The 23,655-nt window shown below is 41.8% G+C and overlaps 1 protein-coding gene across 2 annotated transcripts in view; it reads right to left on the bottom strand.

The window, feature by feature from the left end:
* Window positions 1-3,867: 3,867 nt before the first annotated feature.
* Window positions 3,868-23,655, bottom strand: part of LOC117511297 (endoplasmic reticulum mannosyl-oligosaccharide 1,2-alpha-mannosidase-like) — a 69,255-nt gene continuing 49,467 nt past the window's right edge. For both annotated transcript variants that reach the window (XM_034171323.1, XM_034171321.1), the window contains 6 exons: window positions 20,936-21,124; window positions 16,131-16,321; window positions 14,439-14,559; window positions 11,179-11,373; window positions 8,348-8,479; window positions 3,868-4,461 (listed from right to left, as the gene is read on the bottom strand). In XM_034171323.1, the coding sequence (XP_034027214.1) occupies window positions 4,258-4,461; window positions 8,348-8,479; window positions 11,179-11,373; window positions 14,439-14,559; window positions 16,131-16,321; window positions 20,936-21,124 (1,032 nt within the window). In that variant the 3' untranslated portion in view covers window positions 3,868-4,257. The remainder of the gene's footprint in view (window positions 4,462-8,347; window positions 8,480-11,178; window positions 11,374-14,438; window positions 14,560-16,130; window positions 16,322-20,935; window positions 21,125-23,655) is intronic.

The following is a 23,655-nucleotide window of genomic DNA, read 5'->3' as shown; positions in this document are numbered from 1 at the left end:
TGAGGTTGATTAACACGTCAGAAGAAACATTTCTATTAAGATCAAGTTAATGATTTTGTTGTAGTTAAATACCATATTGTTCTGAATAAAAGATGGTTGGTGTGTGTGTGTGTGTGTGTGTGCGTGCACGCAAGCGCGCCTTGGCAACTTCTGAAAAATGTTTTAAAATCAGGGTCTAGAACATTACATGTCAAACACATCTGCAACAGTAGGTGACACCATATGCCAGTGAAATGAGTGTGCTCCCCCTTTTCCCCCCAAGATTGAAGCAACCCACTCCTCTAACTAGCTTAGAGTTGAGTGCAACAGAGAGACAGAGATTGTCCCAGAAACAGTGTGGCCCAAAAGGCTGGCAAGTTAGCCAGCAACTAAGGAGCAGTTATGAGGAAATATTTTAGCTCATGGTGACAAATACAGCAGTAATGAAGCAACTCTCAAGCAGCCAAGAAATACATTGAGCATAATGTTATGAGAATGGAAGCCAAAGAAATAATCTTAAAAATAATGTCAGTAAAGCTTCCAGTGGATTCTAAAAGCAGCAGTTAAGCACATGACTGAAAAACTAATAAGAGACTATCCATAGAATGTGCTTTTATTAGCATTATTTTCAAATAAAAGCATTTTCTTTATAAGAAAGAAGTTTTGGTCTTTGGAAAGTAATTTGCCAAAAATAGAAAATACCTATTTTTATTATCACCATTAGTGTCATCTTACTCAGAATCGAATTCCCATACCGGATCGGTCGCGGCCCGGGTTAAGAACATCCGCCACCGGTGCTATTGCCCAACAGGGTGCCGGTGGAAATTGGGCTACTGCTGGGCGAAGACGACGAAGAAGAGGAGGAAAACATTGCCACGACCAGCGGGAGAAGAAGAAAACTAGAAGGGTGGAAATGAGAGTGGGGACTTTGAATGTTGGTAGTATGACTGGTAAAGGGAGAGAGCTGGCTGATATGATGGAGAGGAGAAAGGTAGACATATTGTGTGTGCAAGAGACCAAGTGGAAGGGAAATAAGAGCAGGAGCATCGGCGGTGGGTACAAGTTGTTGTACCATGGTGAGGACAGGAAGAGAAATGGTGTTGGGGTCATTTTAAAGGAAGAGTATGTTAAAAGTGTGTTGGAGGTTAAGCGAGTGTCTGACAGGGTGATGAGTGTGAAGTTGGAAATTGAAGGGGTGATGATGAATATCATCAGTGCATATGCCCAACAGGTAGGTTGTGAGATGAAGGAGAAAGAAGATTTCTGGAGTGTGTTAGATGAGGTGGTGGAGAGTGTGCCCAAGCATGAAAGAGTGGTGATAGGAGCAGACTTCAATGGGCATGTTGGTGAAGGGAACAGAGGTGATGAGGAAGTAATGGGTAGATATGGTATCAAGGACAGGAATGGGGAAGGACAGATGGTAGTTGATTTTGCAAAAAGGATGGAAATGGCTGTGGTGAATACCTACTTTAAGAAAAGGGAGGAGCACAGGGTAACATATAAGAGTGGAGGAAGGTGCACACAGGTGGACTACATTCTTTATAGGAGATGCAAGCTAAAAGAAATCACAGACTGTAAGGTGGTAGCAGGAGAGAGTGTCACTAGACAGCATAGGATGGTTGTTTGTAGGATGACTTTAGAGGTAAAGAAGAAGAAGAGAGTGAGAGCTCAACAAAGGATCAGATGGTGGAAGCTGAAGGAGGAAGACTGTTGTGTGAAATTTAGCGAGCAGGTGAGAGAAGCACTAGTTGGAGAGGAAGCAGTTTTGGACAACTGGAAAAGTACTGCAGATGTGGTGAGGGAGACTGCTAGGGCAGTACTGGGTATGACATCTGGACAGTGGAAGGAAGACAAGGAGACTTGGTGGTGGAATGAAGAGGTCCAGGAAAGCATAAGGAGAAAGAGGTTGGCGAAAAAGTTTTGGGATAGTCAGAGAGATGAAGAAAGTAGACAGGAGTACAAGGAGATGCGGCATAAGGCAAGAAGAGAAGTGGCAAAAGCAAAGGAAAAGGCATATTGCGAGCTGTACAAGAAGTTGAATAGTAAGGAAGGAGAAAAGGACTTGTACCGATTGGCCAGACAAAGAGACAGAGCTGGAAAGGATGTGCAGCAGGTTAGGGTGGTAAAAGATGCACAGGGTAATGTGCTGACAAGTGAGGAGTGTGTGCTGAGAAGGTGGAGGGAATATTTTGAAGAGTTGATGAATAAAGAAAATGAGCGAGAGAAAAGGCTGGATGATGTGGTGAGAGTAAATCAGGAAGTAAAAGAGATTAGCAAGGAAGAAGTGAGGGCTGCTATGAAGAGGATGAAGAGTGGAAAAGCAGTTGGTCCAGATGACATTCCAATGGAGGCATGGAAATGTCTAGGAGACATGGCAGTAGAGTTTCTAACCAGACTGTTTAATAAAATCTTGGAAAGTGAGAGGATGCCTGAGGAGTGGAGACGAAGTGTGCTGGTTCCTATTTTCAAGAACAAGGGTGATGTGCAGAGCTGCAGCAACTACAGAGGCATAAAGCTGATCAGCCACAGCATGAAGTTACGGGAAAGAGTAGTAGAAGCTAGGCTTAGAAAACAGGTTAAGATCTGTGAGCAGCAATATGGTTTCATGCCGAGAAAGAGCACTACAGATGCAATGTTTGCTCTGAGAATACTGTTGGAAAAGTACAGAGAAGGACAGAAAGAGTTACATTGTGTGTTTGTGGACTTAGAAAAAGCTTATGATAGGGTGCCAAGAGAAGAGTTGTGGCATTGTATGAGGAAGTCTGGAGTGGCAGAGAAGTATGTTAGGGTAGTGCAGGACATGTACAAAAATAGTGTGACAGCGGTGAGATGCACAGTCGGAATGACAGACTCATTCAAGGTGGATGTGGAATTACACCAAGGATCAGCTCTGAGTCCTTTCTTGTTTGCAGTGGTGATGGACAGGTTGACAGATGAGATCAGACAGGAGTCCCCATGGACTATGATGTTTGCAGATGACATTGTGATCTGTAGTGAGAGTAGAGAGCAAGTTGAGTTTAGTCTGGAGAAGTGGAGATATGCTTTGGAGAGAAGGGGAATGAAAGTCAGTAGAACCAAGACTGAGTACATGTGTGTGAATGAGAGGGAGCCCAGTGGAATAGTGCAGTTACAAGGAGTAGAAGTGGTGAAAGTAGATGAGTTTAAATATTTGGGGTCAACTGTTCAAAGTAATGGAGAGTGTGGTAGAGAGGTGAAGAAGAGAGTGCAGGCAGGGTGGAGTGGGTGGAGAAAGGTGGCAGGAGTGATTTGTGACCGAAGAATATCAGCAAGAATGAAGGGGAAAGTTTACAAAACAGTAGTGAGACCAGCTATGTTGTATGGTTTAGAGACAGTGGCACTAACAAAAAGACAGGAGGCAGAGCTGGAGGTGGCAGAGCTGAAGATGTTGAGATTCTCTTTGGGAGTGACAAGAATGGACAAGATTAGGAATGAACATATCAGAGGGACAGCTCAGGTGGGACAGTTTGGAGACAAAGTCAGAGAGGCGAGATTGAGATGGTTTGGACATGTGCAGAGGAGGGACCCAGGGTATATAGGGAAAAGGATGCTGAGGATGGAGCCACCAGGCAGGAGGAGAAGAGGGAGACCAAAGAGGAGGTTCATGGATGTGCTGAGAGAGGACATGCAGGTGGTTGGTGTGACAGAGGAAGATACAGAGGACAGGGTGAGATGGAAACGACTGATCTTCTGTGGCGACCCCTAACGGGAACAGCCGAAAGACAAAGAAGAAGAAGTGTCATCTTACATTCAGAACAATACGGTACAAGTTTGCATATTTAAGAATTTGATGGTGTTTCAGTAGCTTGTAAAGGGGTAGTTCACAAAATGTAATAATGGATGAAAACTTTTAAAAATATAGATTTTTTATTTTTTTCACCGACTGGGCAATATTTATTTCAGCTACTTGCTGCTTTATAAAAATATCACTATCAACTTAAAAACAAAAACAAAAAAAACGTTTCTTGGAAAAACCTCACTTGTGTCATCATTCACATGAATAAGATGGCTTAGATTCAAGTCACAGTCAGGTTTGTATTATCAGGGCAGACATTCGGTTGTTTCTTCAGTCCACAAAACTGGTCCAGTCTTAAATCATCGAGGCTTCACAACAATCACAGCATGAATCATCATGTTTTGAGCGGCTTGTTCCATTGAGGGATTTTTGTTGTTGAGAGTAAGAAGGAATTATCATGTACGAAGATGGTCGGCAAACCCTGAGACGCTTGCTGCGGTTGCATGTGCACGTGCACGTGTCACTTAAGAGGCGGGCCATATTGGCAGAGGATGAGCTTCAGTGTTGAACACATACTGGTCAAGGCTGATGAGGTCGGGGTCATCAGAGAAAAGCAGGAACAAGTATTTCAGGGTCTCCCCCAGGAAAAAACTCTCCATCTTGTCTCTGGGGCTTGGGTAGTCGGGATCACGCACATTGTTGATGGATGTGTATCCTCCCGTGGAAACCTGGGGGCAAACACAGTTACTGAGCTGGGTTAACTCTTCATTAGTTTTTAGCAACACTGCAAGTTGGAACATCAGCGACAAAATGTAATGTACCAAGACAAAATTTTAATTATGAATGAGGGTCATCAAAACAGATCAAAAGATTCATTCTCAGGAAATCTGTTGATTATGGAAAAATCCATTTTGTAGATACGATGATCTTCACCGATCCCCTTCAGGATCCAAGCTACAGTGGCCTTGATGGTCGCCGGACCTAGACTTTGGACATGGAGGGGGAAAACTTTATAAACAAGCCTGTTAGGTGGCATGGCAAATTTTTTTGGATGGTGGGTGATCGTATTAGAACGCTACCCTGTGGCATAAGGGTGTAACTTCAAAAGAGAGAGAAAGGGAGTGAAATAATAAATATAACGTAGGTCTACAGGCATACAAAATTCATGTGACCATGTTATTCAAGCTTTAGAACATAATAAGAAAATTGATTTCTCTAACTTAATACATTTCTGTGTGGAAACCATTTGTCTGTCACTGACCCCATACCTTACTCAAACACCTTTGCTTTCTCTCTCATGGGTAAATTCATACAAAATCCTTCCTGCAGGAATGTGTGGAGTCATGGCCATGCATTTGAGCTTTAGAACATAATTTGTGAAACAATCAGAAAGCAATTTTGGTTCTCTAATTTAGTACATTTCTTTGCAAAAACTGTCTCTCTAAGCCCACCACAGAAAGTCATGGAACATTTTGGGCGGCACCTTTACATGTCTCTTTACAGCAAGGACCACCCCTGAAAGATAATATGGGGGGCTTTTCCCGGGATGAGGCAAGTCCTTGTTCCAGTGTAGATACTTCTGAGCGGCCCTGATACAACGTGTGACTGGGTTCAACACTCACTGGATGGATGGATGGATGGATGAGATTTATTGTCATTGTCACTACAAGTTCAACAACAATGAGATTACGTCCACACTCACATTTCCACAGACAAACAGCAATTTATCCACAATTATTACTTGTTTACCATAATAATGGCACACATCAGAATTAAGACAACACATATACATTTGACATCGTTTATGTGCACTAAACTTGAAACAGTCCGTTATTCAAATTGAGGTGATGTGAGAGTGTGGTAGCCACTGCAACTGGAGTCGCGCCGCCGCCAGCTCGGGGGGAACGGGGACCTGTCGCAGCTAAAACCGTGTAGCCACTACAGGGGACAGGGGTGGCGTGAGCGGTGGCCGGGATCGGGTGTATGATGGGGGACTGGAGGTGAGGTAAAAGGGAAAAGTGGAGCATGCTTCAGTCTTGTCCATGTGTGAGTCTATCTGTCCATGTGTACTGGAGTAAGAAAGATAAGGAGGCAGCCAATCTTCCCAAGGCCGTAGAGATTCTTCTGGAGGATAAACAATGGGCATTTTATCCTTGACAGGCTGATAAGACTGTCGTGTTTGTGGTTGAGCAGTGAAAACACTTTTCTAGCTTCACATGAACAAACCAAAACCAATTATGAAAAATTCCCCGGCCTCTGAAATCTTCTCCTGCAAGGCATGCATTTGCTCCGAGATGTTGTCCAATTTGCGTCTGAGTTCAAGGGTTAATGCAGTCTGAGAATGCATCGCCTTGCCCCATTCATTAATTCATGACGAACAAGTGAGGGGTCGTGGTTTTGGCGGCAGCTGTTTTGCCAATCTTCCGGTAGGTCACAGCAGCACATAAGCCAATAAGTACCAGCCCTCCTACTATGAATCCAAATCTGAATAAATCCTCGACGTCCTCCACAGAGAAAGGCGGAAAGCATGTGACCTGCCAAGTCTCCCAGGCATCCAGAACATAGCCCGCAGGGTAAGTTCCATCCGGGCATGCAGGGTCCCCCGGCCCTGATCATCTTGTTAAAAAAAAAAAAAAAAAAAAAAAAAAAAAAATGGTGTCAATAGCGTTCAGAGACCAACTGATCAATTCCATGATTAATCCAATGTAGTTTGAAGAATTCACAGCCTGGTGAAGTAGGGACTTTGAAGGTTGGAGCAGAGATAGAGGAGAGAGGAGGAGATGTGACTGCCCTCGTAGGAGTCCCAAGCTGACTTCACTGAGAGGTGAAGACAACACTGCTTTCAGGTGTGAATGGAATTTACACTGAACAAAAATATAAACACACTTGTTTTTGCTCCCATTTTTCATGAGTTGAACTCAAAAATCTAAAACTTTTACTATATACACAAAAGACCCATTTCTCTCAAATACTGTTCACAAATCTGTGTTAGTGAGCACTTCTTTGCCGAGATAATCCATCCATACTCACAGGTGTGGCACATCAAGATGCTGATTAGACAGCATGATTATTGCACAGGTGTGCCTTAGGCTGGCCACAATAAAAGGCCGCTCTGAAATGTTCAGTTTTATCACACAGCACAACACCACAGATGTTGGAAGTTTTGAGGGAGTTGGCATGCTGACTGCAGGAATGTCCACCAGAGCTGTTGCTCATGCATTAAATGTTAATTTCTCTACCATAAACCATCTCCACAGGTGTTTCAGAGAATTTTTCAGTACATCCAACCAGCCTCCCAACCGCAGACCATGTATAACCACCAGCCCAGGACCTCCACATCCAGCATGTTCACCTCCAAGATGGTCTGAGACCAGCTTCCCGGACAGCTGCTGCAACAATCGGTTTGCAGAACCAAAGAATCTCTGCACAAACTGTCAGAAACCGTCTCAGGGATGGTCATCTGCACACCCTTCGTCCTCATCAGGGTCTCGACTTGACTGCAGTAACTGACTTGAGTGGTCACACGATACTGACTGGTTTTCTGACCCCCCCACCCCAACCAATAAAGCATAAGTGCATTTTCAGAGCGGCCTTTTATTGTGGCCAGCCTAAGGCACACCTGTGCACTAATCATGCTGTCTAATCAGCATCCTGATGTGCCACACCTGTGAGGGGGGATGGAGTATCTCGCCAAAGGAGTGCTCACAAACACAGATTTAGACAGATCTGTGAGCATATTTGAGAGAAATAGGTATTTTCTGTATATAGAAAATGTTTTAGATCTTTGAGTTTAGCTCATGAGAAATGGGAGCAAAAGTGTTGCGTTTAAGCTTTTTTTTTTTTCCCAGTGTACTGGCCGTCAAGTATCTTCAAATTATTACATCACTGCATATGGAGCTGCATGATCTCAATGGTTCTTGGAGACACAATGGCTGAAAAGGATCAATTTCAGAGCTGTTCCTGGACACGTTCCCAATGTGTGGGAAGCAGGTAGAGCTCCAGGGGTGAAAATGCACCTTCTGTCACTGACAACCACACCTGCTCCTAATATTTTATAATCCAACTAGTATCTGCTAACCATGCAGCAGGTTTAGTCTTCAGCGGGTAACAGACACATTTATGGGTTACTACATAAGAAAAGGTTCTTATTTCGATTCACCTAATGCAACACAGATCACCATTTTTATGTTATTTTAACAAATTTGTGAGAAAAATGTTAGGAACAAAACTGCATAAAAAGTCTTGAATCTTTTATTCATAAAAATTAGGAGTAAAAAACCCAAAGTGCTGCATGTGTGTTTTTGTTAAGTTGTGACACTTCAGAAAGACCAACTGCACAGTCTAATTCGATCAACACAAACAGCCGAAGTTTCCACTCTGCATTGATCAACATCGTTTTCATTGCTTGAAAACACTGTGTTGTGCTCTTATTAGACACGGTGAGCAGAAAATGTATTTCTTGCATGCTAACAAAAAGACTGACCACTTAATCTGCTTAATCTTGGGGCACCAACATCATAATTTTGAGAACCAAGTAATAAGGTATTTTGTCATGCACACTGCAGTCCAGACACAATCCAGATAGATCTTTGTAGGGATCCACAATTTACTAACCTTGGTGTACTTGTTAAAGTTCTGGAGAATCTCCCAGCCCCAGTCACGGTACTTCTGGTCCTTGGTAAACCTGTACAGGTAGAAGAGGCTCTCCACAGTCTCTGGTCGGAGGAGGTTGTGCCTGTCTGCAAGCTACCACAAGAAATAGCAGGAAGTTACAAACCATCAGCGATGACGTTTTGATGGTGACCTGTTAAGAGGTCCTAAAGGTCACAGAGCACAAAAGGTTAAAGTCTTTAAGGTACCGTTACTTCCAGTCTTACTGTATGGTTGTGAAACCTGAATGCCAACCAGTGAACTAACACAATGTCTAGAAGTCTCTGGCACTCCGTCTCTTCAGAGGATCGTTGGAGTACCATTGGAATGGCTTTATGTCAAACAGTTACTCTGAGAGACTCAAATGAGGAGCACTAACTGCATCATGAGGAAACGGCAGCTAATGCAGATCATTGTGATTTAGGGGGAGGTGACCGCGTAGTGGTTGAAGAGGTGGGATGGAGACGGATGATCCTCAATTCAATTTCAATTTCAATTTAATAGATAGATTGCTCATAACCAATTCCATGGTATGGAGCACAAACAAAAACAAATTCATACTTTGGCAAAAGGAAAACACTAGAAATCAAAATTCAATACAAATCCAGAACCCCTTTCAAATAGGCACCAAGTTTACAAATTATTTTCCTGTTTTCAGATTGAAACAGTAACACAAACATGTTTAGACGGACACACTCTATAAAAAGCAGGAATACATTTTTCTCTTAGTCTCTTGACCTCATGATGTGTACAAACAAACAAGACATGGAATTCATCTCCCACAGAACCGCTATTACAAAGGTTACAAGTCCTCAGTAATCTGTCCAGGCCTTTGTATCTGCCAGTGACCTTGGGGATCCTAGTGTTATTAGTTCTCAGGTTACAAATGGCATGCCTATATTTGAGGTTTTCACACAATAGGTACTTTTCTAATTTGAATTATTTTTTTAGTTCAACGTAAACGTCACACGATGTCATTTCCCGTAATTGGCTTTTCCATTTTTGTACATACTGGTCCTTTAAAATCCGTTCCAGTTAACTTAAGCCACTGAACACTACTAAAAGACTGTGAGGACCACACGTAGGACAGACCACATTCATCCAGGGTGTTCTTAACCTCCTGCAGCCACGGGGACATAAAAACACCCTCACAGAACTGTTGGTACAAATATTGATACATATGTTGCACTAGTTTGTTGTCATTATTTACTATCAATCTCCCCCAATACCCAATAATTCTCTTTTTTACAGCTATGTGGATGGGGAATCTGCCGAGTTCACCATAAACCAAGTTGTTGCATGAAGATATTCTAACTTTCAGAATGTATTTAAGAAATCGAATGTGCATTTTTTCTAAAATATCAAATTTTCCATAACCCCAAACTTCACATGCGTATAACTGGCATTACTAACTTGTCAAATAAATCAAGGTTGACATCTAGTGGCAATTTGAGGTTTCTACATTTCGTAAGCAAAGCAAACATTGCCCTTGAGGCAGTGTCAGTCAAATCACATCAGACCGGAAAAATCCGTAAGCTGCTCGCGGTGTTCAGTTGAGCCCCTCGTATGGCAGCACGCTGGCATCGGTGTGCATGTTTGAATGTGAGGCAACATTGTAGACCACTGCGAGCTTCTGATTCAGGTGGAATAGCACTAGGATTACATTAATTAATTAATTTTCAGCATGTATCCAACCTAAGCAGGAGTAGCACATGGTCTTGGACAGTCTGTACCCAGTAGTACAACCAAGGTTCCAGCCACAGTGGGCAGCGTCGGGCGGCCCGGCTCCCGGGTTCAAATTGGCTGTGCTGCCCAGCACAGAATTTCTGAAAAATAAACTGAAATGTTGCTGAAAATGCATCAATTCGTTTGGATTTCAAGCTTATAGCGTCAGTTTTGCAATTTTAAACCAGTAATTAACGTAATAAGAAATACATTTCTCATTTTCTTTGTATCAAATTGCAAACAGCAGAGATCAGAGAGTCAGCGCATTCTGTGGCCACAGAGTTGTGAACGGGAGCAGCTGGAAACAGCGTCTCTGCTCCGCTCTGAGCTGAAGGAAAAAATTATCCCCATCGTGAAAGTCCTCCAGAAGTCTTTCTGTATCTATATCTGAAGATACATTCAGAAATTTAGGTTATTTTACAGTTGAAAAGCTTCATGTTTCCAAAAAGCTCCAAAAAGTTTGAAAACAGCAGGTGTGTGTGTGTGAGAGAGAGAGAGAGAGAGAGAGACAGAGAGCGAGAGAGAGAGAGCGAGGAAAGTGAAAAACTGACTCAGTTTTTCATTTAAAACAGCAGGTTTGACAATTAGGTGTTATATTGTTTAAAAAGAAAAAGTAATGCAATCCCACTCAAACTGTTGAAGAGAAAAAAAAAAACTTAAGATGACAGAAAAACTGCCTGCTTCACTGGATTAAAATCTAATGTGTGTCATTTTTGAAGACAGCTAATGATATGTCCATTAAATATTAATGTGTTTTTAACATTTTCAATGTTATTTAATGTATTAACTTGGACTTTGACAGAAACATGCAAAAAAAGAACTTTAATCTCACAAATATTACAACATAATTTTTTGTTTATTATTCTTGCGTTCAATGTGTCTAAAACCACCCAAAATTGGTTAAAATAAGGCTTACCAAGAATGTTTTAGTGGTATAAAACCCTATAGCTTCAGGGGGCCGCAGATCCAGGGGTCTATGGCCCCTGAAGCTATGAGCCGTAATCACATAATTTAGCCGCCACTAAAATGGTCCTACCTAGAACCCTGACTACAACATGTCTTCTACACACCTTTACGTCTATATCCTGGGTGCTGCCATGGTGCATGTTGAAGTGGACGATCTCTGGACTAAGGCCTGTCTCCATCTGGACATACATCTGGTAACACGTCTCCATGAGCTGTTTGGCCAAAACCATGTGGTCCACAGGTAGGCCACTATGAGCACCAAGGGCCAGAGTCCCTGGCAGGAAACACACGAGATGGTCCTGCAACCAGTTAACACAATGGGCATGAATATTTTGTCCTGAATATTTACCTCTGCCAACAAAGCTGTAGGTTATCACCTGTTTGTCTGTGAACAGCCTGGAGCTCACAATTTTTCAGATATTATGAAATTTTACTGAAGGTTCATATCCTGATAGGCAAGAACGGATTCAATTTTCAAGGTCAAAATCGGGAAAACTCCCCATCTTTCACATTGAATGAATTTTCAAAAATTCATAACAGTGTCACAAAAGATCAAATTCCTTTCATATTTGAGAGCTTTATGTAGAATGGTACCATTTATCGGACTGACAAAGATGATCAGGATCTGACCCAGATTACAGATTTTGTGGCCATTTAAATTTAACATTCAAAACCCCATTTTATATATATTTTACATTCTATCTCAATCAAATGTTCCCCAATCACTCTCATATATGACAGTGAGATGCAGACTGGCACTCACTATCACCTGACAAAGTTTGATCCAGTGTCGTCGACTGAATGGTCCCCCTAAAAATCAGTCCACCCCAATGACTCACTGATTATCACCTCATTTTTGCTTCAAACTGCCTCCAGTCATCATCTCTCAGCGACAGATATAACCTCAGCATTATTTCATCATAACAGGCGGCGGAAGTGATCAGAGCGCCGCGGCTAAACAAGCTGCTAGCTGATGCGTTCACTGCGCGTTGGTCATTTCAAAGAATCACGAATTTCATTGAGTTTGTGCTTAAAACAGCCTCGTTTCTGCTTAAAACTGACTTTAGAACGATTTAAGAGGTTTTACCTTTTTCATCTGATTGTTAATAATCCCATTAATCCATTTGATTGCTTTAGGTAAAGAGACTGTCTCAGATGTGCTGCTGTGGTCCAAAATGATGCATGCGCAGATGTAAAAGGCGGACTGATTTTTAGGGGCGGACCCTTCAGTCTGCAACACCGAATCTGAATCAGATTGTGGATTTTGTGGACATTTGAATTTATTATTGAAAAGCCCCCATTTGACGTACATTTTGCATTATATCTCAATCAAAGGTGCCTCAGTCACTCATTTATGACAGTGAGGTGCAAACTGGCACTCCCAATGAATAGACTAAATAAATGGTAAATGGACTGCATTTATATAGCGCTTTTCCATCTGTATCAGATGCTCAAAGCACTTTACAAATTATGCTTCACATTCACCCTGATGTGAGGCTGCTGCCATACAAGGTGCCCACTACACACCGGGAGCAACTAGGAGATTAAGGACCTTGCTCAAGTGATTGTTAGTGATTTTAATTTAGTTAGTTAGTTAGTGATTTTCCGGTCAGGTTTGATCCATATTGCAGATTTATTTTTTTTCACAAATGTTTTGAGTTTTCAACAGAAAATTACAACCCTTTTTCATTTCAATTTTGATTGAATATATTTACAGAAATGCACACAAACAAATAGAAAGAAAAGTAAACCAAAAAAAGGAACAGCAGCAACCATTAAAGTATTATAGCATTTTACATATTGCGGATTTAACAGATATTTGGTTCTGTTTAACATTGAAAAGCCCTTTAGAGCTATATGTTGTATTATATTTTAGCTCATGAAAAGCTGCTTCTAACAGGACTTTGACCTTGAAATTTTTTTCGAAGGTAAAAATTTGTGGAATTGTAAACTAATGCAGGTGGAAGTATGTGCTCTATGAGTGTGGTGCTCTAGTGACTTTATAAAGTGATGAGACCACAGTATTTTCAAGTGCAATTGCAGTTCAATTCATGAAATGGAACATCTCCAGGGTATTCTATGGGACGGCCCACCAACAAACAACATGATGGTGACAACAGGCATTTGTGCATGACAGTTCACACACAGACACGGTAACCCAGCATAAAGTGGAGGTCCTACAGGGAGGTGCACAAATACCCCCCCAAATGTGTCCAAAGTCATTCCAGAAAGGGCCACAAGGGTGCAGGTTTTCTTTACAGCTGCTGACTCCAGCAGGTGATTTCACTGATTACCATCACGCTGAGCAGATGGAATGACTTTATTCGGACTTTAGACACCACTGTCATAGCACATATGGAAGGGGCACAATAAATTCACAGTGCACCAACAATCTTGCTCAAGCACTGCAACATGACTGCTGCATTACCTCAAGTCTTCTGTAGTCATCTGCACTCACATACACCATGTCTCTTGCACAACACGCAGTTTTTGTAGCTGCAGAATTGGTTCCAAATTGGGGTAGGTGATGGTCTAGTGGTTAAGGTGTTGGGCTTGAGACCAGAAGATCTTCAGTTCAAATCCCAGCCTGACTGGAAAATCACTAAGGGCCCTTGGGCAAGGTCTTTAATCCCCTATTGCTCCCAGTGTGTAGTGAGCGCCTTGTGTGGCAGCACCCTGACATAGGGGTGAATGTGAGGCATAATTGTAAAGGTATAATTGTGAGGTATATTTGTTAAGTGCTTTGAGCGTCTGATGCAGATGGAAAAGCGTGATATAAATGCAGCCCATTTACCATTGTATTTAAATATCTATAATTATTTACAAAACATTAATTAGGAAATGTTGGTCACAAAAAAAACTTCTTTTAGAAATTCCATTTTCAGTGGTAATCAGTAAATAAAATTTGAAATGAACATCTTGGATGTGATTTTCTCCACCACCCCACAGAGAAGATCCACTGGATCTTTGTGAAATAACAAAGCAAGAAGACTTGTTAAAGAGGATTTCTTTAACATAATGCACAATATTAATGCAAATAAAGACAGGGAAAAATTATTTTCAATATAGTGCCAAATCACAACAAAGTTGCCTCAAGGCGCTTCACACAGGTAAGGTCTAACCTTACCAACCCCCAGAGCAACACTCGTAAAGAAAAACTCCCTCTGAGGAAGAAACCTCAAGGAGACCAGACGCAAGCAGTCCAAAAAAAGAACAATCAGTGAGGAAAGTTGACCAAACTTTTGCCTCAGACTAAGACGGGTGTGATAACATAACCTCCACCCCTCCTCTGTTGAATGGCAGCAATTAGGAAGGACACACAAACATTTTTACATCTTGCGGCACATTTTAAAATGGTACTGACCATTTTAGGGCTGAAGTGTCCATGTGACAGCTCCCCGACAAAAGTCAGCCCGTTAGGTGACGACTTCTGCAAAAGGTTCTTTTTCACGCCCTCTACTGCCTGCAGATAGTCCTCCAGGAACCTAAAACAATCACACAAACAAAACATCAACTGATGATGTGCAGTGTGTTGGACCCAATCTACATCACAAATCCACTTTACGACCAAATATATAGAATAACACACAGCAAGCAACATGAGCAATGATCTGAAGTGCCTGAAGCTGGGATATCAATTCTGTTCCCTCCAGGGAAGAAAAAAAAAAAAAAAAAAAAGAATGTGTTCTATAATTATATCCTTATAACAACAATAATGGTTGTGATAAAACACTTGAATTAAAACTGGTCGACCTCTGTACATGTACAGGTAACACACAAATATATGAAAAACAAACAAAAGTCCAGTTATCTCCCGTTGAGCGCATCCCACCAGAATTATTTTCCGTCATGTTCATCTTCCTTTACATGGTGTTCTACAACTGTGTGAGTTTTCATTGAAATCCATGAAGCAATTCAGGATGATTGAAGACAGCTAATGCTATGTCCATTAAATATTAATGTGTTTTTAACATTTTCAGTGTTATTTAATGTATTAACTTAGAGTTTGACAGAAACATGCAAAAAAGAACTTTGATCTTACAAATATAACAACATAAATCTTTTTTTTTTTTATTCTTGTGTTCAATGCATTGAAAACCACTCAAAATTAATTAAAATAAGGCTTGCCAAGAATGTTTTAGTGCTTAAGAAGTCAACATCATGCAGTAGAATGTATCGATTAAACACTAAATTTAACTGTCTCTAACCATCAAAATGGTTTTGTTCTACTTCACAAACATCTTCCAATGTGTGAAGTTTCATTGAACTCTACCAATATGATGCAGTGAATAAGGTAAATATCATGTGATACGTTAATTAAACATAAACATCATCTCCCCTTGAAGATGTCTCACCATTATGATTTTTACACGAGGCAAGCTTCAATAAAATCCACCCATCGGTTTAGGGGGGGTTATGTTTAAACGTTTTATGGACAGACAGACCGTGATTTCCAAGCTTTTCTTTGCTGAGGGTATAAATACACAATTCTGTCCCTTGTATTTCTTTAACTCCAAACTGACTGTTTAGACCACAAACTCAGTTCAACACACCAGCTAAAGTATTGCAAGGAGCTTTTTATAAAATGCTGAATGCTATTATCTTGTAATTATCAAGGCTCCCATCCTTGCCACCTTTGTGCTTTATGAGTGGCACTAAAATGACAAAAAATAATCTTGTAGTAATCAAGAACAATATAAAAATAAAATAAAAAAAATGTTATAGCAGCTTAGAGTGGAATCCTTCCACTCTTACCACCGGATTAAAAGATCGAGAGAACTTACCCCCAGTAAGCTGTGGCAAACCTGATTCCAGGTGAAAGCTGGCTTTGCATGCTGTTTTAATGTGAAACATTTGCTTCAGCTGAGGTCAGATGTAAAATAATGAGGTCATGAGGTCAAGGCCAAGGACCCCAGCAAAGGAAATGACTAACCATGATAGGGAAGATGTAAAATGACAGTAAATCTACTTATCCAGAAGAAAACACCAAGTGAAATAACATCTGCAACATGAACGGGATACAAAGTGAATATTGAATAACTTTAGTCCAACTCACTGGTTCTCTTTCTTGCCTCCCTGGATCCACTGTTTCAGCAGGTATTCATAGTAGCTGTCGGCCCGAGCGCCCAGGGTGTAGACGCCCTGGTGGGTGAACTGGCCGCTGTTAGTGTTGATAAACATGGGCACCAGCCCATCCTGCTTCCCCCCCACCATGTGAACCTGTCTCATGATCTCAGCCACAGCAGCCTGAAAAACCAAAAACCAGAGGCCGAGGTCAGACGCAACACAAACATGAAGCCCTTTGTCATGTACACTGCAGCCAGTAAATGAACGGGCCCTCAAAGATGGAGAAAAGTTAAAGTCAGCCCTTGTCACACCCTGGAAATATTTACACCACCCAAATGGAATTTGAACCATGTCACAGTGCTGAATTCATCACAGGGGATTAAAGCATTTTCTGTGCTGTAACTATGGTAACAGCATCTGGTCCACACATGCTGCATCATCTTGGTGAGAGCATTTTGCTCACTTGTGCATGCCTGAAGTCTAACACCTCTCTAATTTGTAGTACTACACTGTCAGATTTTGCAACTAATTATAGTCTGTCCAAGTCGGGATCACCGCAAGTGAAACGAGTCAAACACAGCTTTGTAATGTTTTAGTTACTGGTGAGAAAACCAGCAAGTAAACTGAATGAGACACCATGACAAAGTGGACAAAAGTATTTGTCAGCAGGATGATTCTTCTCACACAGATTACTTGAGGACATCACATACAGCCATCGATATTGTGAAGACTCTGCATCCGGCTGTCCATCTGTGTTCAGCATAAGTCCAGTCCTCTTACTGCCAGTCTTCAAATTCACAGGGAACATTCTTGGGACACAGACCTTGGACAAGTTCAAAGATGGCTAACCTGGACCTATTCTAAGAGGGATTTTAAGAGGTTAAAAAGTCACATTTTGTTTCATTCTGTTCCGTGTTTAGTTTTGAGGGGCAGAGCTGACACCCAATCAGAGTAGAGCAGCACCATGACATCAGTGGTGGGTCTGTCTACAAACGCTTCATTTATGTGTTTATATAACATGTTTCTCATATATTACGGAAACTCTAACGAGAAATAAACACTTCTAAAACTGAAAATGCTGATTTTGTAACCTAATAACATCTATGAAGTCATTTACAAGACATTCAACGGACGGTAGCGTAATAACATCATAGGCTGGTAGCTAACTGCAAACTGTTTTGTTTGTGTGTACAGTAGTGTTCAGAATAATAGTAGTGCTATGTGACTAAAAAGATTAATCCAGGTTTTGAGTATACAACCCCTGGCAAAAATTATGGAATCACCGGCCTCGGACGATGTTCATTCAGTTGTTTAATTTTGTAGAAAAAAAGCAGATCACAGACATGACACAAAACTAAAGTCATTTCAAATGGTAACTTTCTGGCTTTAAGAAACATTATAAGAAATCAGGAAAAAAAAATTGTGGCAGTCAGTAACGGTTACTTTTTTAGACCAAGCAGAGGGAAAAAAATATGGAATCACTCAATTCTGAGGAAAAAATTATGGAATCATGAAAAACAAAAGAACATTCCAACACATCACTAGTATTTTGTTGCACCACCTCTGGCTTTTATAACAGCTTGCAGTCTCTGAGGCATGGACTTAATGAGTGACAAACAGTACTCTTCATCAATCTGGCTCCAGCTTTCTCTGATTGCTGTTGCCAGATCAGCTTTGCAGGTTGGAGCCTTGTCATGGACCATTTACTTCAACTTCCACCAAAGATTTTCAACTGGATTAAGATCCGGACTATTTGCAGGCCATGTGTCAAGGCTTTTATACAGTTCATGCTTATATTATCATTTATTTTATATAGTTCATGCTTATATTATCATTTATTTTATATAATTCATGCTTATATTAACATTTATTTCCTTTTATGACTACGTGTACTTTTCCTCTTTGTGAGAAGAGGAGGTTTTAAAAAGAAAGACTTGTTGTCTGCATTCTTCATGATTGAGCAAACTATTTTTCATTTTGCATAAGTGCCTTATCCTGCTTTGACGAGCCACAAGGCTCATGTTGCAGGAATGGAAGGTTCCAGCCACCTTGCTTTGCTATCTCCCTCATGGAGACATGACTCATGTGCAACCTCTCCCTGACTGTCCTTGTTTGTTTTTTCTCATGTTGGTGAACTAAATAAAAAGCTAAGCCAGAGGAGGGGATTTTAGGAGAGCTTTGGAGCTGAGCACTTACAAGCTGCTTCTTCTCCTCCTCCTCTGCGCAGAGCATAAAATATATATATTTGTCTCTCTCTGACACTCTCTCTCACTCTTACTCTTGCTTGCCTCTACTGGTGGTTGGCTCTCACTGCGGTATTGTATCACTTCCTGTTCCGGAGCACAGCGGTGTTTTGCTGTATCTGTTAGCTGTTTAATCTGCGCAGTTAGATTGATCTAGATAACGATTTGTTTCACAGTGTAATCTTCACGTGCCTTAATTAAAGCACTCCCTCTGCTGAATCACCTCTAAATTATTTACACATTATTCACTTTGTGTGTTTTTAGGAATTCGCTAGCTTAGCGCAGCTACTAGCGCTTAGCCGATTTAGCATGGCAGCTTCTCCTGTCTCTCCCGCACTTTTCTGCTCTGGGTGTGAAATGTTTAGTTATTCCTCGACCTACTTTAGCAGTAATGGTACTTGTAATAAGTGTAACTTATTCGTAGCTTTGGAGGCCAGGCTGGGTGAATTGGAGACTCGGCTCCGCACCGTGGAAAATTCTACAGCTAGCCAGGCCCCTGTAGTCGGTGCGGACCAAGGTAGCTTAGCCGCCGTTAGTTCCCTTCCAGCAGATCCCGAGCAGCTGGGAAAGCAGGCCGACTGGGTGACTGTGAGGAAGAAGTGTAGTTCTAAACAGAAGCCCCGTGTACACCGCCAACCAGTTCACATTTCTAACCGTTTTTCCCCACTCGGCGACACACCCACCGAGGATCAAACTCTGGTTATTGGCGACTCTGTTTTGAGAAATGTGAAGTTAGCGACACCAGCAACCATAGTCAATTGTCTTCCGGGGGCCAGAGCAGGCGACACTGAAGGAAATTTGAAACTGCTGGCTAAGGCTAAGCGTAAATTTGGTAAGATTGTAATTCACGTCGGCAGTAATGATACCCGGTTACGCCAATCGGAGGTCACTAAAATCAACATTGAATCGGTGTGTAACTTTGCAAAAACAATGTTGGACTCTGTAGTTTTCTCTGGGCCCCTCCCCAATCGGACTGGGAGTGACATGTTTAGCCGCATGTTCTCCCTGAATTGCTGGCTGTCTGAGTGGTGTTCAAAAAATGAGGTGGGCTTCACAGATAATTGGCAAAGCTTCTGGGGAAAACGTGGTCTTGTTAGGAGAGACGGCATCCATCCCACTTTGGATGGAGCAGCTCTCATTTCTAGAAATCTGTCCAATTTTCTAAAATCCTCCAAACCGTGACTATCCAGGGTTGGGACCAGGAAGCAGAGTTGTAGTCTTAAGGCGCTTAAGGGAGCGTGCAATTGGCATGCTGACAGCAGGAATGTCAACCAGAGCTGTTGCTCGTGTATTGAATGTTCATTTCTCTACCATAAGCCGTCTCCAAAGGCGTTTCAGAGAATTTGGCAGTACATCCAACCAGCCTCACAACCGTAGACCACATGTAACCACACCAGCCCAGGACCTCCACATCATGCATGTTCACCTCCAAGATCGTCTGAGACCAGCCACTCGGACAGCTGCTGAAACAATTGGTTTGCATAACCAAAGAATTTCTGCACAAACTGTCAGAAACCGTCTCAGGGAAGCTCATCTGCATGCTCGTCGTCCTCATCGGGGTCTCGACCTGACTCCAGTTCGTCGTCGTAACCGACTTGAGTGGGCAAATGCTCACATTCGCTGGTGTTTGGCACGTTGGAGAGGTGTTCTCTTCACGGATGAATCCCGGTTCACACTGTCCAGGGCAGATGGCAGACAGCGTGTGTGGCATCGTGTGGGTGAGCGGTTTTCTGATGTCAATGTTGTGGATCGAGTGGCCCATGGTGGCGGTGGGGTTATGGTGTGGGCAGGCGTCTGTTATGGACGAAGAACACAGGTGCACTTTATTGATGGCATTTTGAATGCACAGAGATACCGTGACGAGATCCTGAGGCCCATTGTTGTGCCATACATCCAAGAACATCACCTCATGTTGCAGCAGGATAATGCACAGCCCCATGTTGCAAGGATCTGTACACAATTCTTGTAAGCTGAAAATGTCCCAGTTCTTGCATGGCCGGCATACTCACCGGACATGTCACCCATTGAGCATGTTTGGGATGCTCTGGACCAGCGTATACGACAGCGTGTACCAGTTCCTGCCAATATCCAGCAACTTCGCACAGCCATTGAAGAGGAGTGGACCAACATTCCACAGGCCACAATTGACAACCTGATCAACTCTATGCGAAGGAGATGTGTTGCACTGCATGAGGCAAATGGTGGTCACACCAGATACTGACTGGTATCCCCCCCCCCCCAATAAAACAAAACTGCACCTTTCAGAGTGGCCTTTTATTGTGGGCAGTCTAAGGCACACCTGTGCACTAATCATGGTTTCTAATCAGCATCTTGATATGGCACACCTGTGAGGTGGGATGGATTATCTCAGCAAAGGAGAAGTGCTCACTATCACAGATTTAGACTGGTTTGTGAACAATATTTGAGGGAAATGGTGATATTGTGTATGTGGAAAAAGTTTTAGATCTTTGAGTTCATCTCATACAAAATGGGAGCAAAACCAAAAGTGTTGTGTTTATATGTTTGTTGAGTGTACTTGTCAAGTGAGTACCTGATACTGTGGATCCTGGGTGAGGCGGCTGAGCTCTCTGAACTCCAGCTGGATGCTTGTAACCTCGGCCACAGTGCTGTCGGAGGTCCAGTGAGGGGGGTGAGCTGTACCTTTCCCAATGTTCACGTCAGAGTACGGGATCTTAGACGGAGTGTTGAAGGCTGGCATCAGTCTGGAGCCAATATCCTTCTGCAAAGGAAAAGGCACACAACACACACAGATATTTGCAGGTGGAGAACAATGAACACCAAAATGTGAAAGTGTCATCCATAAGTGGCAAATCAGAATCAGGAAATACCAAACAGTGTGCAGGTTTCTTGTATATGCTCAGCTGACAAACTGTATGCAAAAAGGGACAAAACTAGTACAGTGCAAAAAAGAAGCAGCTAAATATGAGCTCAAAGGCTCTCGGCTTAAATTTGAGAGTGATTAAACTTTATATAACAGCTGAGTGGGTCCTTGTCATTTGATTGGTGCTTTGACACTGCTAATTCTTGTAACACACACACACACACACACACAAAATCCACTCCGCTGTAAACCATCTGGATGCTTGAATAGCTGTTCATCTGAAAAGCTGACGTGATTTTTGGCAAATATTTGCTCATTTTTTTAAATGGATGCCTGCAACAAATTTTAAAAAAGATGAGACAGGGGCAACAAAAGACTGGGAAAGTTGATGAATGCTCAAAGACCTGTTTGGAACATTCCACAGGTGAACAGGTTAATTGGAAACAGGTGAGTGTCATGATTGGGTATAAAAGGAATCACCACTTTGTGAACAACTGCATGAAAAGACAGTCCAACAGTCAAGGTTGGGTAGGATTACTTTGAAATGTAATCCAAAAGTAATCAGATTACAAGTAATCCAAATGTATGTACATACATACATGTAATCCACATGTATTCTTTCAAAGTAATCCTACCCAACCTTGCCAACAGTTTAAGAACAACATTTCTCAACGTTCAATTGCAAGGAATTTAGGGATTCCATCATCTACAGTCCATAATATAATCAGAAGATTCAGAGAATCTGGAGAACTTTCTACATGTAGGCCCCAAGGCCGAAAACCAACAATGAATGCCTGTGACCTTCGATCCCTCAGGCAGCACTGCATTAAAAACGAAGATCAATGTGTAAAGGATCTTATCGCGTGGGCTCAGGAACACTTCAGAAAACCATTGTCAGTTAACAGTTCATTGCTACATCTACAAGTGCAAGTTAAAACTCTACCATGCAAAGTGAAAGCCATACATCAACAACATCAAGAAACACCGCAGCCTTCTCTGGGCCCGAGCTCATTTGAAATGAACAGACACAAAGTGGAAAAGTGTACTGTGGTCTGATAAGTCCACATTTCAAATTGTTTTTGGAAATTATGGACGTCGTGTCCTCTGGACAAAAGAGGAAAAAGACCATCCAGAATGTTACCAACGCAACGTCCAAAAGCCAGCGTCTATGACGGTATGGGGTGTGTTAGTGCCCATGACATGGATAACTTAACACATCTGTGATGGCACCATCAATACTGAAAGGTACATCCAGGTTTTGGAGCAACACATGCTGCCATCCAAGCAACATCTTTTTCAAGGACGTCCCTGCTTATTTCAGCAAGACAATGCCAAGCTACATTCTGCACGTGTTACAACAGCGTGGCTTCGTAGTAAAAGAGTGCGGGTTCTAGACTGGCCTGCCTGCAGTCCCGACCTGTCGCCCATTAAAAATGTGCGGCGAATTATGAAGCGCAAAATACGAGAACGGAGACCCCGGACTGTTGAACAACTGAAGTCGTACATCAAGCAAGAATGGGAAAGAATTCCACCTACAATGCTTCAACAATTCAATTAGTGTCCTCAGTTCCAAATGCTTATTGAGTGTTGTTAGAAGGAAAGGTGATGTAACACAGTGGTAAACATACCACTGTCCAATTTTTTTTTAAACGTGTTACAGGCATCCATTTCAAAATGAGCAAATATTTGCACAAAAACAAAGTTTATCAGTTTGAACATTAAATATCTAGTCTTTGTGGTGTATTCAACTGAATATAGATTGAAGAGGCTTTGCAAATCATTGTATTCTGTTTTTATTTACATTTTACACAATGTCTCAATTTCATTGGAATTGGGGTTGTAATAAACATAATAACAGAAGGTCCAGTAAAACCATATGAGTACATATACTGTACCATACTGTGGAAAAAAAACAGAGTAAGATCCTACAAAAGCTAAAAGCAACACAGTAAAATACTGTGCATAATTAGGGGTGTGGCTGATTTGAAAGACTACGAGGTGCAAGTGTGTGCCAAGCCCAGGTGGACACTCCTAGCGGGCCGTTATCTGTGTTCCAGACTCTGTTTGACCTTTATCCTAAGCATTTTAATACAATATCTGAGGTAACACAGCTTGCTGCAGTATTTTCAGTGAGTTCAGTGAATTTTAGTATTTATTTGTATGTTAACACTGTTAAGTGGTGTTAGGTGCAGTGGATCCAGAAAGCATTCACAGCACTTAATATTGTATGTTACAGCCTTATTCCAACAAAGAGTAAATTAATTTGTTTCCTCAAAATTCTACACACAACACCCCATAATGACAATTTTACAAACTGATTCAAAATTTTAAAAAAAATTAAGAAATCACGTGTACGTAAGTATTCACACACTTTGCTCAATACTTTGTTGATGCACCTTTAGCAGAAGTTACGGCCTCAAGTCTTCTGG

Source organism: Thalassophryne amazonica, chromosome 5 (genome assembly GCF_902500255.1).
Source record: "Thalassophryne amazonica chromosome 5, fThaAma1.1, whole genome shotgun sequence".
NCBI lineage: Eukaryota > Metazoa > Chordata > Actinopteri > Batrachoidiformes > Batrachoididae > Thalassophryne > Thalassophryne amazonica.
The sequence above is the reverse complement of the archived record's forward strand: the minus strand, read 5'-3'. Positions and strand labels throughout refer to the sequence as shown.